Source organism: Archocentrus centrarchus, chromosome 20 (assembly GCF_007364275.1).
Source record: "Archocentrus centrarchus isolate MPI-CPG fArcCen1 chromosome 20, fArcCen1, whole genome shotgun sequence".
In the NCBI taxonomy this organism is placed as follows: domain Eukaryota; kingdom Metazoa; phylum Chordata; class Actinopteri; order Cichliformes; family Cichlidae; genus Archocentrus; species Archocentrus centrarchus.
Window position 1 is genome coordinate 23232540 of NC_044365.1, and position 16429 is coordinate 23248968.

At 39.7% G+C, this 16429-nt stretch overlaps 2 protein-coding genes across 3 annotated transcripts in view; one reads left to right on the forward strand and one right to left on the reverse strand.

The window, feature by feature from the left end:
* The first annotated feature begins 159 nt into the window (after window positions 1-159).
* Window positions 160-6752, forward strand: gimap4 (GTPase IMAP family member 4). Of its 2 annotated transcripts, XM_030756989.1 has the most exons (3): window positions 160-299; window positions 2009-2776; window positions 4065-6752. In XM_030756989.1, the coding sequence occupies exons 1-3, from the start codon at window positions 269-271 to the stop codon at window positions 4067-4069; spliced, it is 804 nt and encodes a 267-aa protein (XP_030612849.1). In that variant the 5' UTR covers window positions 160-268; the 3' UTR covers window positions 4070-6752. The 2 variants fall into 2 exon arrangements, with proteins under 2 accessions (XP_030612849.1, XP_030612848.1); XM_030756988.1 differs by lacking the exon at window positions 4065-6752 and having other exon boundaries at window positions 2009-2784.
* A 7276-nt stretch (window positions 6753-14028) lies between these two features.
* plxdc2b (plexin domain containing 2b) overlaps window positions 14029-16429 on the reverse strand; it is a 109994-nt gene continuing 107593 nt past the window's right edge. The window contains 3 exon segments of the mRNA XM_030756794.1: window positions 14029-14254; window positions 14257-14278; window positions 15691-15857. Coding sequence (XP_030612654.1) covers window positions 14160-14254; window positions 14257-14278; window positions 15691-15857 — 284 coding nt within the window. The 3' untranslated portion in view covers window positions 14029-14159.

Consider the following 16429-nt stretch of genomic DNA (forward strand, 5'->3'; position numbering starts at 1 on the left):
TGTTTATGTGCGCTTCTTTTTCTAATAATTAGTCTTATAGTTTGTGCTGTCTTTGTGTTTTTATAGTTGTATGTTCTTTGTGAGTTTTTAGTAACGTAGCTTTTCAATTGTGAACATCCGGTTTTTATGCCGTGCTTTTATTTTTAAAATCTGGGACCGGAAATGGCGTATTTGCATTCAGGTTATCCTGTAACTTCTGTCATCAAGTATTCCGGCGAACTAGCCGCCCAAAGACGAATTAAGACCACGATCAGGAATTAAACAGAGCATGGAAGCGAATAAACCACTTCGGACTTCAGGTGAGAGTCTAACTTCATCACAGATTATAAAAAAAAAAAAAAAGTTTGAGTTAATAAATACATGAAGGGCGTTTCCGGGACTGTCAAATTTAGCATCAACTTAGCAGTTTCGAAGCTAAACGTCCGAACCGGATTTTGACACGTTTCACTATAACTGCAAAACACAACTGACACGTATTTAAGAATATAGTAAATTCTTTTAAAACACAAAAGCTACGGGCCATGTAACTTCAACTAGATGTTATCGATAACTGGAAGCTCAGTTTCCGCCTTCGTTTAATATTTGAAACATTTCTTTTTCACACTAATGCGTTCAACACACCACGGCTTTAGTACATCAAATAAATAAATAAAATAAAAATAGGCCTGAAGGTTATTATAATTAAACTAAAACTGATACGGAAAGATATTTTAGATAACGAAAAAAAATTAAGCTAAGGAGGAATGACCTAAACATTATTGTGTACCTACAAGAAAATAAAATACAGGAAGTGTATCTTTGTAAAGTTGTTAATTGGGTCAAATTTGTTCGACGCAGCCAGCCTTAGGATGCATTGCTGGATCTGTCGGGAGGTCTACGTGACTGTGAGTCAGTTCCTTTCACAGGATGGTGTGAAGGGAATCGACTTCTCTAAACCGCTCACATTTTTTCGTCACAAATACCCCTCAGTATTTCTTAATTTAAAAAGCAAATCTATTAAAAATAAACTAAAACGAATAATTTTAAATAACAAAGCAATTACACCATGTGTAGGAGCTTTATGTATCATCAGGTACACGTCCGCCATAAATGTTTCAGTCGACCAGTCAGAGCATACTGGCCAATAAACACGCATCTGCGTATACTAAACAAACATCCGTTTGTCATCAATTATCATAAGTGACATCCATGCAACCTGTATGTTTTTTCTTTTACAAAAACAAATTATATTATGAACTATAGCTTTCATTCAACTACTTACATACAGTCAACTACATACATTTCTCCGGAAATAATATAACTATATATAGATAACTACACTAACTTACCACTTAGCTTCACCTTGCTAGTCCGGGTTGGATCCCCTTTTGCCTTCAGGACTTAATTCCTTGTGGCATATATTCAACAAGATGCTGGAAACATTCCTCAGAGATTTTGCCACTCACTAGATATTTTTTTCTTTTTAAACATTAGAGATGGTTGTGTGGGAAAATCTCAGTAGATCAGCATTTTCTGAAATACTCTGACCAGCCTGTCCAGCACCAGCAAACATGCCACGTTCACAGTCACGTGAATCACCTTTCTTCTTCATTCTCATGTTCAATTTTGAACTTTAGCAGGTCGTGTCTACATGTCGAAATGCATTAAGTTGCTGCTACGCGATTTGATAATGTTTGGTTTAAAGTTGAACAGGAGTAGCTAAAACAGTATCTGATAAATGGAAGTGTGTACAACATGCTCTGAATGAGGCCTAAAATTAGGTATATTTTGAAATCTTTAAATGTACTACTGTCCAGTGGTGTTCCTAATGGGAGCCAGAGCCTATAAGTAGATTTTGCCTAATAAATAAAATAAATTAAAAAGCTTTAAAACATTTTTTTCTTTTTTGTTAGAAATAAATATAATAACCAATCAAGCCAGTAATACTACTACTACTACTACTACTACTAATAAGAATTAACACTCTACTACATACTGACACTGGCTTTTATGATTTTACGGACCGTAGCTGCCGAGGCATCTGGACCAGACGATGAGGCAAGAAAGGCAGCAGCCAAAGCCAAGGAGGCCAACCGCCTTGCTGAAGTTCGTCTGGTGGTGTTGGGATGGAGGTGGCCAGGGAAGAGCTTGACAGGCAACACCATCTTAGGCAGAGAGGAGTTTCACCTGGAGCGAGCTGCTGAGTTCTGTGTCACGAGGCAGACGGAGGTGCAGGGGCGGCAGGTGACTGTGGTGGACACGCCAGGCTGGTTCTCTTCCCAGGATACCCCGCCTTCCTATAAACAGGAGTTAGTCAGGGGAGCCTCTCTTTGCCCTCCAGGTCCACATGCCTTCCTGCTCGTCATCCCTGTTGGCATGTTCACCGAGGTGGACCGTGCTCGCATTCAGGAGCATGTGAGCCTCTTTGGGGAGGATGTGTGGAGGCATACGATTGTAGTGTTCACCTGGGGGGAGGTGTTGAAAACTATCTCCATCGAGAGGTACATTCGTAGGGAGGGCAAAGAGCTGCAGTGGGTGTTGGAGAAATGCAAGCGGAGGTACTTTATTATTAACAACTGCATATTTGGGGAGCATCCTCAGGTAGGACACTTGATAGAGAAGGTGGAGAAGATAGTGGCAGATGAGGGTGGGCACTACAATCCAGAGGAGGCGAAGGAGAAGAAACCTTTAGATGAGAACCAGAATCCTGCCAGGGAGGCGGAAGAGCTGGGAGCCCGACCCAAACAAAACTCTGGATTGGGTTTGTCAAAAGCCAGAGAGGTGGAGGCACATTCAAGTGAGTAATGAGTTCATGAGTTTGGCTCATTACAGTTCTGTGAATTGAAGATTTCATGAAGTTCATTTGAGACATTCTTCTGCCTTCTATAAATATTTTTCCCATTATATTGGCTCATCTAACTGCTTGAATGTAAAAAGGGTGAACCTGCTCCTAACTATCACCTGACTACACAGTTCGCTTCAACTCTGTAGAGCTTTATAGTTTTTATGGTTTGTGTTTTTTTTGTTTTTTTTTATGGCAAGGAGTTGTTGTCGTGACCAACATTGTTTTGGGGCACAGCAAGTGACTTTTTAAGCAAAAAGCTCTGAAAACCAGCCAGTTTATCTGCTGATTGTAGGTCTTGGGTGTGTTTACTGGCAGATGTTGCATAGGAGTTGCTTATCTTGCATTGACTAAAATTCAAATATAGTGTGATGAGCAGCTAAAATAATAAATTCTTTCCCCGGCACAAAAGGGGGACTAAAAGTATCAACAAAAACAGAATAAAATTTTAAAGTGAACTCAGTTCTGCTCAATATGAATTTAATCTCATTATAAGCTTATTGTTATAAATGATAAATAGACTGGTTCTTATATAGTGCTTTTCTACTCTACCTGAGCACTCAGAGTGCTTTATGTTTCTTATTTGTTGCTGAGCAGGCAGTGTTTTTAGAAGTTTTCACTGTTACCACAGAGCTCTATATGCACCTTTGAGGGGCGACTAAGTATGCAAACATGGTTGGTCCGTGCAACTAAGGCAGTGTGTGTGTTCAGTTAACAGAATCAGTGCATTTTCTCATTATTTCTGACCATTTGATAAACAAAAATATACTTTAAGCTCAAGTAAGTTTAACCCCACTTAGAAAAACTTTTGAAAAATCAGTTTCTGCACCTGTGTTCAGACACAAGCAAGACTGAACCTCAACAATAGTGGTGTGGGCTGTAAAACCAAACATGGAGCTAAAACATGTAGTCAGGTGATAATTCTGTGAGGGTTCATCACTATGAAGAGCTTAGTGTTTTGTTCATTTGTTTTACATTGATTGTCACTGCTTTAAGGGACATATAACTCCACAGGGCCTTTAAAAGTAGTCTTGTTTGCCTTGTTTCTTCTTATCACTGCTTTGTGGTGTGTGGTTTAGATTCAGTTGTAATCCCTCCTGCTGTTTCAGCAGCAAACCTAGGAATATTCTTTTTTTTTTTTTTTTTTTAAATGCCCTTGTCATAACAGTGCTATTGTAATACTGCTTGAAAATTAAGCTTGTAAACTGGAGTCTTGTTATAAACACTGTGTGTTTGGTTCTAGATTAACGAGACACTCATGGCTGATGGAGCCTCTAACCTACAACTAATGGAGCCTCTCCCTTACTGATCTGATGGCAAAGCTGCTTGTGTGTTGAGAGGAAAAAAATGGTAAAAAAAAAAACAAACAAACCCTGAAATGTTACTGTATGTAAAAATCAATGTGATATATTTATTCTCTTTTTTTTAATCAGTCATTGACATTCTTGATGAGCTCACTTTGATATAGGAGGCTTTTTAAACCCTTTATTTCATGTTGTTCAAAGATTTATTGTCCCATTTTTACCTGAAATGAAACTGATTGATGTTACTAGGTTTGCAATACTGTGTTGAGGGCTGTGTGATGAGACTTCAAACAGAGAAGCATGAGTTGCTACATACATATTGCTAAACCTAGTGTGTACACTCCTTACCGGATACCAGTGGCAGAACTGCACTACTAAATGGTCCCTGTAATATCCTGTTGATGATTGCTGAGGGAATTGCTTTTCAAATGATTCCCATTTGTTGTGACCAAACTGTAAATGCTTTTCTAATGTGGCATTGTTTATTACATACAAGTGTACAGTTTCAAAGCACTTGAGCAGTTACTGATGTTTGTGTTTTTGTGTGTCACCTTAAAGCAGTGATCTTGTTTGTTTTAAATCAATTTTATATGTGATTACCTTATGGCAGAGGGATGTATTTTAGAAAAGAATGACTATTGGTCAATAAAAAAAATTGAGGGGATGGTTTTAAATCATTTTCCAGTAAAAAAAAAAAAAAAAAATGCTAGATAGTTACCAATTCAAGATTCTCAGTTGTTAATTATCTGCTAGCAAATTAAATATCTTTGGGTTTTGGAAAATTGAATTTCAAGGTGTTTTCTTTGACTTTTATAGACTTTTATGTTTCCTGTAATCTGAGAGGAAAGAAGAAGGTCAAATGTTAACATTTAAAAAAAGTAGAAAGGTGAGTATTAACAGTACAGTCACACTAGGAAAAAACAGTGGTTGGAAAGTGCAGCATGACTAAAATTATTCAGACCGTGTTTAATGAACTTGTGATTTTTGTTGCCTTTGAAATGGTTGCTTCGAAGACAGTGACCAGGTCTGCGACCACTCACGGTCACTTGCTGTCCTTAAAGCAGCTTCTCTCCATTTTTCTAACTGCTTATCCGGTTCAGGGTTGTGGAGAAGGCTGGGGTCCATCTCTGCATACATCCAACTGTGGGATGAAAGTCATGCAGGAACATGCAACATGCAAACTCATGTAAAGAAAGGCCCCAGCCAAACAGTGCCACCCACTACACCATGTTGCTCATTGAAAGAAAATGCTGAATTGTTTCCGCAGATGTTTTTTGTGCCTTAAGGATATAAACAGTGATTTGGTGAGAAGTTCAGACTTTAAACATAACTTCTGTGGTTTACAAGAAAACTCCACAGGGCACAGTTGTTCTTTTTTGTTTGCAGAAAAAACACGACCTGGTGTAGTTTTTGGTTTCTAGCAGGCAGTACAAGCATGATGAAAGATTCACAACTCTGTTTGCTGTGACTATCAGATGAGCAGGAGTTAGATGAAAGGGTATCATATTGTGCAGGTGGGCCACTTTATTAAATGATCTTCTGAGACTCATTTAGTGCCTATTCAAGGTGACCTTAACAGGAAAGGGTTAGCGGTTCTTATAGAGACACTTAAATCTTTCCTCTGTGAGCTTTACAAACTTTACCTTAGTCCTCCGTGTTTTTGACCTCAAAGCTGCCAGCGTGCCTGTGTTTATTGAGCCCTGATAGCAACAGCAGAGCTGCACACAGCATGAATATTGGCGTTCAATATGCCCCTCGCTACCACAGGTCTATATCTGCCAATATTACAGAGTTTTATTCCTTAAGATGTTGATGGATTTACTTTGGATTAACCTTCATGCTTTTAGGTACTTTAGGAGAAGCTGGCCTTCAGTCTTTAGTTTTCTGTAAATGTCACAGGTCCGTCCTCATTTTTGGCTATCGCAGGCTTGAGTTCGAGCTGGATAGAAAATGGCTTGATAGAAAACCATCAAGGCCGCCATATTAACCAACTGAAATAAAGCCATTTTTCGTGGGAACGCTGCGTATAAACTGCAAGTCTTTTGTATGGATTTATAGTCAGTAATGAGTACAACAAAACTCATTGCTGTGCTCTCGGGTACACACTATACTTGTTTAACCCAGTTTGGGACAATGCTGACATGGTGGCTGACATTTCATGCTGAAACCTGAGATGTATAACTGATCTGCAGGTGACCAACTGTACAAAAGCATGTGAGGAAGAGAGATTACTGATAGCTCATGCTGGCTCTGAACAGTTATTTACAAACACTGCTACAGATGTGAGCCAGTCTTGGATTAATGTCTCTTATGTAAAGAAGAAGAAGAAAAAAGTAAAAACATGGCTATACCAATGAGCACACTGATTTAAAGAAACAAGACTGGCGACAAGTATTTGCTAATTATGAATGCGTAGGATGCTGTCAAAAGCTCCCGAGGCTTCAATCCTGCTTTATCTCTGATGCATTTCTTGGTCCAGCATGTGAATCCAGTTACTCCTAAGTAATTCATGAATGAAGGGTCACCTCTCTGTCACTTCTTTGCACTCCTGTTACACTGTATGGAATTAGCTGTAACTAAACTAACTTTACACTGTCCTTTTTTTTCTGTCAAATAAATATATATCTATTGCAATCTACTCTGTCTGCAGACTGTTTCTTGAATGTGCCACAAATTAACTAATTTTCCTGACAGTTTATTTTTCAATTGTGCTTAAGTAATTTGTGAAATTAGATGTTTTACTGGGTGATTTTTACCTACCAGGGTAACTGTGGAGGGCTAGAACCAGAACCAGAGAATAATAATTACACACTAACTGATTATGCCATTATGAGGATATTAGGTGAATAGCCAACTGCTTTACAATGTTGCATCAGTTCACTGATGTTTGCAGGCATTCATTTATGCACAGCTCTGTTAAGCTCCTACTACAGCCTTTTCAGTCATGTTGAGGTCTGGACTTTGGACCATTGCAACACCTCAATTCTTATCTTTTCAGCCATTCTGTTGCAGATTTGCAGCTGTGATTGGGATCATTGTCCTTTTGATGCTGTGATTCAGCCAAGCTTTAGCTGTCAGACGGATGGCCTCACATCTGACTCTAAATACTTTGGTATACAGAGGAGTTCATGGTTGGCTCAGTGACTGCAAGGTGCCCAGGTCCTGTGGCTGCAAAAGCCCAAACCATCGCCCTCCACCACCGTGCTTGACAGTTGGTGTGCTGTGTTTGTGCTGATTTGCTGTGTTTGATTTTCAGCAACATGTCACTGTGCATTATGGCAAGCATCTCAATTTTGGTCTTTTCTGTCCAAAGACATTGTTCCATGAGTTTTGTGGCTTTTTCACATGCAACTTTGCCAAGCTAAGCAGTGCTGCCATGTTCTTTTTTGAGAGAAGAAGCTTTCTCCTGGCAAACCTGCCAAACAAGCCATACTTGTTTGGTCTTTTTTCTAATTGTACTGTCATGAACTTTAACATGTAACGTACTACAGTAACTGAGGCCTGTAAAGTCTGAGATGTAGCTGTTGGGTTTTTTTTTTTTGCAGTTTTTCTGAGCACTGCATGGCCCGATCTTGGAGTGAATTTGCAGGGACATCCACTCCTGGGAAGATTGTGTTAACACACCTTCTGCACTTATTTTTTATTAAATAAATAATGGTGGAAAAGTGCAATATTCATCTGAGGTTGCATTTACCCAATTTTAAGACCTGCTAACAAGCAGATGATTTATTTTGTTACCTCTTGATATGTAAAACTGTAGAACTGAAAGAGGGTCTACTTTCTATCAGGCAGCAGCAGTGGGATTCATCTTCCTTTGTGGGCAGCAGTTTTATTCCCTAGTTTGCCCACTAGATGGAAGTAAATCAACACAGAGGGGAGGTTTACAACAGCAGCAGCATGAATCATAGCTGTGGTGTGACCTTGGCCACAATAGAGCCATTAAGTTTATTTGATGAATGTAATTGCTGGCTGTCTAGCTATTAACACCCACTGATTACTGTTTATAGGTACAACATGCAGGGCTTGTGTTTGTGTAGCACACTCCACTGATTCCTCAGTCTCTCTTTGAGTCACACACAGCACTGCTTGTATTTGATCATTTTAATTCTCTTATTGTCCTTTGAGCTACTGAACCAGTCTCTGTAACAAACAGCTTAAGCCTGACACCTCCGCCTTGCTCGGTCACTAATATTTCACCCCTTCCTCAAATCTCCTTCATGCCCCTTTTTTTTTTTTCTTTTTTGCTTCTAGCTTGGTGAGCTTGTCTCTATCTCCCCTCTGCTGTCTTGTTTACTCAGCTTCTCTCTGTCCTGCTGTAGAGCTCCATCTTCTCAATCTGCAGTAAGCATTTCAAAAACCTACCCAATCAAGGATTTCACATAAACCGAGCATGCAGCAATTTTCACCGTCACGCTCTCTTTCAGGGATGACACAATTTAAACACAGGTGTCAGAAAACAGAAGACTTCATGGGCAAACAAGATCTTTAATGTTTGGATCACAACATTGTTTGTATGTGTGCGTGTGTGTGTGTGTGTGTGTGTGTGTGGGGGGGGGGGGGGGGATCTTTGGGATCTAAATGTGTTAGTCATGTGATATTAGGGTGGCTGGTTCCACTTTACATCTATCACAGTGGGGTTGCATGTCTGGTCTAAATTTAGCCAGTTTTACCTTAGACCAATGGGATCTATGAACCACTTTAAATTGAATCACCTGGTTGTCTTAGACAAATTGAAGAAGAATTAATATTTTTTAATGCAGATTGCCATATGTGCTCAGAGAATTCAACAGCTAGTTTCTCTAGTTGTCTTTTCATGTGAGCCAGAGGTCCCATACTATGAGAATTAATTACCTGATAAATTTTACCAGACATTTCGGACCCAGGTGGAAACATGCCTAGAAGATGAGCCTGATGTCAAAATGTAGGTGAAAAGGAGAGCCACCTATCACGTTTTCATAATATTTTTGCATGTCTTCATTAAATATAGTAAAGCTACCGTAGTAAAAATCATCTGATTCTGAGGGGGTTAGGTGGGAACTTCTTTCAGATTTAGTTGACTTTACACGGAATGCATAACTAAATGCTGATTAATGGAACTAAAAAAAAACATGGTTATTTGAAAGAAATTTGCTTGCAGAATCCAAAAGAAGTTGGACATGCATGTTTAGACAAAAGAAATATATAATTTGGTGTACCATGCAAAGAAACAGAAGTGTGAATATTTTTACCAACATTCTTTATTATTTCAAATGTAATCAAAATGACAGGAGTTACAGAAATTACAGACAGCTATGATAATTTGTGATTTTGAGTCTTATTGTGTGCTATGAAAGTATCATGATAAGATAAAACAACGTCACAGCTGGAAGTAAACTCTAATTCTCATTTCCTTATGTTGAGATCCTGCAACATTTGCTGAATCTGTGACTCAGTGTCCTTTAATCCAACTCATAAGAGAACAAAGAAGACAGCAGTAACCTATCTCAACAACACAACTATGTTGCTTTTGTTAATAAAAGTGGGAGTGAAAGCCATTAGTGGAGTCCAGTTGAAGCAAGTGAAGGCTTTGCTGCTAGAAAACCACCTGTTTCCGCCATTACAACGCTGCCAGAGTATGGTATTTATTGTACTTGTGTGGCAAAAGTCCCATAATGTTTGATAATCTGATCATTTTATAACACTTAGTAGTTTGAATCAGCCTAGGCTGTCTTATTTTAGGACAGTGAAATATGGCTTACATGTGTGTCTATGCATATCTCCTCTCACAACGTCTTTCCAGCTTATCTGACTTGTGTACAACAGTGCTCTTCAAAATAAAATAATTGTAAGCCTCTGGTATAACATTGTTCTCATCTGGCAATACTGTATAATTGAAGTGTTTTTAGTCAATGCAAACAAGCCAAATTCTCAGACTGCATTTACACAGTGGTTGGGGAGTCCCCTGATTGCAACACAAACAAACAAACAAAAAAAACAACTTCTGGTTGTATAGACGTCTATGGTAAAACCACCGTCACTCATTTTTTTTTCCATCACCAAATGCCCTTCCTGGTACAACCCCAAAGTGATTTGTGTCTCTTCCCAGTATCTTACACTATGGAGCCACTTCAGTAAGCACTTTATTAATGACTTTATTCACTCAATTGCTAGTTTCAGGTAATCATGGGTTGGACATTAATTCTATATTGTAAATTATGCTCATTCTAAAACAAGGAAGGATTATTTAGGATGTCCTCACTGGCTAACAACATAAGTAAGTTCCCAACTCTTGAATTTTTAAACTTTTATGTGTCCCAGAGAAAGCATTTGCTAACAAGTGTCTAAATTAGAGAGCAGTGAAATCACCGAACGTGGACAGGAGAGTCTCTTCATTCTTTACTTACATGGGACCATTGTGTTCGTGTGGCCTTTTTTCAGCTTGAGTAATTAGTCCCTTGATTGTCTTCCCCAAACTCCTGCATACATTAGCCATTATCTTGGAGAAAAGACTTGCTTCCATATGAGTGTGTGACTTGAACTACCCACTCTGTGCATGTGTTTGCAACTGAGAGCTTAACTAAACTGAGCAAGAATGATTGTTTAGGAAGGGATTCAGTTCACTTCATTTGCCTAAAGGGACTTTAGCGCACTCCAACGTGTTCTTTCCAAGGACAGAGTGTGAAGTGGTGGCAATCTTACCACCTGAAACTTTAGTATTGTTAAAAAATACCATCTCGATTTCAGAATGACAATAAAATCTGACTTTTGTTGGCCAAAATGTAAACTGTTGTTAGCCAGTAGTAACTAGGACTAACATAAGTTCAGTGAGTGAAAATTTTACTGTTTGTGGTTGATTTTTTTTAATGTTCCCAACATACTGTTTTAAAGTGAAAATTTTTCATTAAAGGCTTTAAATATATGTACATGCTATACAACTGAGGGAAAAGCTGACAGGTATTGGCGAATGAGGGTGAATTGATTAACTGAACACACACCTATGCCTTTCATGTGTATTATTGTGTATTTTAGCTTAATGGGCAAAGCACTGGTTCCTCTAAAAAGAGCAAAGTAACCAAACCCAGAGGTTGGTCGGTTAAGTACACTTACTATTGTTCTCATTGTATGTCTAGTTGTCTACCAGCTTACAGGTTATGACTATCCTTGTACTAGTGGGCTGCCACATTTATTTGGCTGAACATTGTTAAATGTCTAATGATCTTTTGGAGACATTCAATCTGCTCACCTCAGTGAGTTATATATAACACTATCTCAGGTATCACTGTGTTGCCACAGGTTGACAATTCTAGAACTGGCTTCCTCATCTTGTAATAACATTTTTTTTTAATGCAAAAGCAATCCAGGACTTGTTTGTTAGCTGATGATGCAAACTTGAAATTGTTGGTGACTATTATTAGTAGTGCATTAGAAAGGCATGCTGATACTTGCTAATGGCGGACATGTTTTACCTTTCATAATTCTGGTTATTCAGAGAAAGGCTTCAAAGAGACATTGCCAGTAGGACTCTATAAATGTACTGATAATCCAAAATGCACTGCTTTGCTGACCCTGGAATTGTAAGCTGTTATTGGACAGTCACTGTTAGGGGGAAGAATTTAGCAAATGCTAATTGCAGTTATCTAATTTGTATGACATCAAAAATGGCTGCAAAATGTCACTTTAATCCATAGACTGTGCATAAAAGATGCCTCTACATGGACGTGAAATGACACCAGTTCAGAGCAAAAACCTGCAGTCTTTCTGATGTCCAGCAGGGGATGACTCCTTTGGTTGGGAAAATAAGCAAAGAAACTTCAGGTGTACAGCCCTTAGGCACCCTGATCTATGACCTCATGAAACCCTTTTCTGATCACTTAGCAAGTTTTGGACCAGCACATGGAGTACACTAGCTTGTGACCACCGCAGATTGGGTTTATGTCTCCTCCCACTGTTGAACTGGTTCATCTCACACATGTAAGGTGAATGTGTTAATTACTACACCATGGAACCACTTGAATACAGTACAACATAATAACTGTTTAAATTGAGGCTTGAGACATCTTAACAGGACTTTGCTAACAAATGAGTGATGTTACTGTGGCTACATCCATCTTTTATGTACAGTCTGTGCTTTAACCTGTATATCCTGGCTAATGAGGAGAGCGGTTATAGAAGCTGTGTGTGTGTGTGTGTGGGTGGGGGGGGGGGGGGGGGGGGGAATTTGAAAATACATGTGACTCAAATTCTGATTAGTCTTTGGTCTCAATGTCAACAAAGTGTAAATAAAAATCATTTAGATGATTGTGATTTTTATGCATTTTCACCATAGAACTGAACGGATGCAATATTGCACATTTTATTATTCAGTAAAACTCCAGGATATTGATCTCTAGTGTGTTTAAATGAATCTACAATCATTGGTGTAAAACATGATTTTGTCTTGAAATGAGCGAAATGTTGTGACAGCAATGACTAGAACAATATTCACATTTAAGTAAAAAAGTAGAGAAAAAAGGCCACTCATAAAAAATAAAAAAGAAGTTTTTCATCACTGCTATACTACAAATGTTTGACATGAGTTACCTGAATCTGCAAATGTTTTGGCCTTGGTATGTACATTATTACGATGACATGACAGCCGTTAAATGTGGACACACAGAACTGGTTACGCTTGGCAATAACTGGAAAAGAAATCCACACTGTAAAAATTAATAAAATCTCCAATCAGACCAGTGTGTTTTCCGGCTCAAACCATATCCAGATACCTCTAAGTAAAATCAATAAGAATCAAATGTGCAGAGCCAGCTCAAATATATGCACCCATACAGCAGGCGGATATCCAATCACTACTGTAAACGGTCTTCTGTATTCACACACATGAGAATCACTTACACTTCAGAAAATATATTCAAACTCACAAGCGCCTGTCTTGTAATTTTGCATTAGTACCACATGTCGAATGAAAAAAAAAAAAGTGCAAACTCTACTCTGGGATGAAATAGCATGGCAGTAATTAAATCAATGCAAAAATAATCTAGAGAAGGATAGAGAGTGCCCATACCCCACCCACCCCATCCCCCCCAAAAGGAAAGAAAAGACAAGAAAAATGCAGAGATATTCTCAGTGAACACCCCCCCCCCCCCCCCCAAAAAAACAAACAAAAAAAAACAAAAAACCCCCCACATTACACTTCATTTTTCAGAAAATGAAACCAGCCCCAAAATCTCAAACCAATTCACACAATCAATGCAGAATGTTCAGAGCTTTACTCCCAGCTGGGATTGGTTGAGTTCAGCTCGCGTTCATATCACACAGCCCACAGCCTCTCTGTGCAGAGTGGATTATGGAAAAGTCAATTAAGCCTTGCAATGGTATTGAAAGCAATACCAACAGTCTGTACAGATAAATGCACTACCCCCTGTGAAACATAGAGACAGAAAGGAAACAAAGGAAAACCTGATGGATATACAAAGGCCTATAATGTATAACCCCAAGAACAATAAAGTGGACATTTCTGCTCCAAACACTCTGTATTGATTCTGAAAATATATATTGTATAATCACCCTACCCCCCCCCCCCCCACCCCCCCCCCCCCCCCCCCCCCCCCCCCCCCCCCCCCCCCCCCCCCCCCCCCCCCCCCCCCCCCCCCCCCCCCCCCCCACCCAACACACGGATATCAGTCAGGCTTTGTACAGTCCCACCATGGCAATGCGATAGCCACATAAAACTCTTAACGAATGCAGAGTCAATGACCTCATCGCTTGTCCCCTCCCTCTGCCCCAGCAGCTCAGCTCCTTGCTATCGGGAGCTGGGAATAGTTTTCAGTGGTTTCTCACTTTCTTATGTCAGCAGCTACTGCATCCAGTCTCATCTAGCGCTCAATGGACCGATTCCACAGTCTTAACGAGTCATTGTGTACACTGAGGTCCTCCCCCGATAAGCACATCCAGGAGGTTCCAAGTTAGAACTCTCTGTGGAGCAGGAGGGATGAGGGCTAGCACAGGAGGGAGGCTGCAGGGTGCGGGGGAGGGAGGGATGTGGGACACCCCCTCCTCCCTCAGCACTGCTCGGACTCGATGAAGCCCTCCTTCTCCTGGCCCACAGGCTCCACCTCCGCGTAGGCTGGGTGACCCGACCCCCGGCGAAACTCATGGCTGGCCACCTGCTCGGGCGTCTCTGCACGAGATGAGTTGAGGATTAAAGATCAGAGGCTACAGTGTGCTAAAGGTTAAAGGTTAGGATATGTGAGTGTACTGCATTCACCTAGAGCCCTCTGAGTTGAGTGTCTAACTTGATACTTACGCAGTGCATGGTACCCTGAAATATTCCCACAACAGAAAGAAAGACTGATAACTGTCCCAAATTTTAAAAGTCTACTCACCATAAAGGAAAATACTGAGTGTGTTATAGTACAGTTGTATAAATCTACTGCGATAGAGTCCCAGAATAAAAATATGGAGATGGAAAATGAGTCACCATTTGTTGCTGGGTTCATCATTTGTGAAAAGTGATGCCAATTTTTCATACAGATTAATTACTTTCTTAGCAGACCAAGTTTTATCACAACAGTCTGAACATCATATTTATGTGTCAACTACTAAGGAATAAAATACACCAAGGTGAATATGTTTTAATAGAACTGTCCCTACATCCATACATCTATCCATACATAAAACAAAAACAAAATAAATAAAAAAACACAACACAAACCTGAAATGGAGAATGTTCCCTTTTAAAGTAAAAGCTGTGCTTGCCACTTGTAAGCACCACATTTCAAAAGGTACAACTTTTATTTGAAGCCAAATGTTTCTGATTTGCATCGCACTTCTTTACAGTTTCAGTCGTAACGGCGAGTACTTTTTTAGTGTCTGCAGCCAAATCTGTGTCTTCCATGCAAACTATGGTCAACCACGGGAACCTGCTAGCAACCAAAGCAATTGCAAAAAGGTTTTCGGTGCAGCACCATTTACCTCTTTGAGACCAACATCACCAGAACAGTAACCTCCCAAAGCCACTTGTTGCTGAATACACACTTTCCCTAGCAACCCGGCAGTTGCCAGGAGGACACTGACCAGTTTCTAGGCCTGCATGGCTGGGGTCTGAAGGTTTTTATCCCCTTCAGCCTGTGGTTTGTACACATTCCTAACTTGATAATCACATTAAATGATGACTGTCCGCATTTTGCAGAAATGAGACCTTAGGGTTTTTGAGAACGCCTCTGAATGTTAACTGGTTTGATTCTCATTAAAAAAAAAAAAGAGTATACTTCTCCCTCACAAAGACAAAAGATACTGAGGATAATACAGGAAATATCATAAATAATTTAGCATTAATTTTAGTTTTTAAAAAAAAGCTTTCTCATAAGATATTTTGTCATGTGGAATATTGTAGGTATTTAAAATTTTTCCTAAGCATTTTGTGGACTTCTTGTCAGATCTGGTTCAAATATGCAAAAGACTGACACTATGCACATAATAAACATTCTACCTTCAGATCTAAATGCACTGTGTTATGAAATATTTTTGTCAACTAATCTTGTAAACCAAGGTCAAGAATGAGCTTTCCTTCCCACTGGTGTTGCTGCTCACCTCGATAAGGAAGAGGCTGGCTGCAGAGGTCGGGTGATGGTAGATGTAGACGGTGATCAGCACGCCCGCTATCATGATGAGCATCACCAGCAAGATGCCCAGGATCAGACCAGTGTGAAGAGGATGAGTGCCTGGCACCCTGTCTACAGCACTGTCAGCTGGCATCACTGGAAAACAAAAAACATTACACTGTCACATATGCATTCAGTTTGCTATTTCAGATTGTTCAGCACTGCTGGTTTATAATACATTATCACTTTGTGCCGCATGCTTAAACTGGTGTGACACGGACAAAAACATCCACAATGTGAGGGTTTTTTTGCTGTTGCAGTTTTTGTTGTCGACCAGCAGGGGACACTCATTACTCATCAACACGCTCCTTTCCTGCTTGGACCAAAATGCCTTAAAGTTCAGATTTTGCTCCATGGCACCACACTGGAAAAAAAAAAGGTATTTTATTTTAAAACTTAACAACCGCACCAGTCTCATTCAGCCCTGCACGCCTGATTCATTTATGCACATCAGGTTTTTGTTGAATGGTTAAAAGGACATTTCTTTCACTTTTCAGAAAAAATTCAAGGTTCATCATAAAGTGGCTCTTTAGTAGTCTCTGGTATGATTGTTCTGAAATCTTTTTATGCATTTGTGAGCAGTTCTTCTCTCTGTATGAGTAATCCAACACCGGTGTTTGGTCCTGAAGGAAGTAAGTTAGGAGGAGGAAGAAGGTCTATAGCCCTAC

What these genes read in the sequence shown, in the direction of transcription:
- gimap4 (XM_030756988.1), top strand. Translation starts at nt 269, where the DNA reads ATGGAAGCGAATAAACCACTTCGGACTTCAG. An exon ending in TAAACCACTTCGGACTTCAG is followed by an intron (nt 300 to 2,008) that starts GTGAGAGTCTAA and finishes TACGGACCGTAG; the next exon opens with CTGCCGAGGCATCTGGACCA.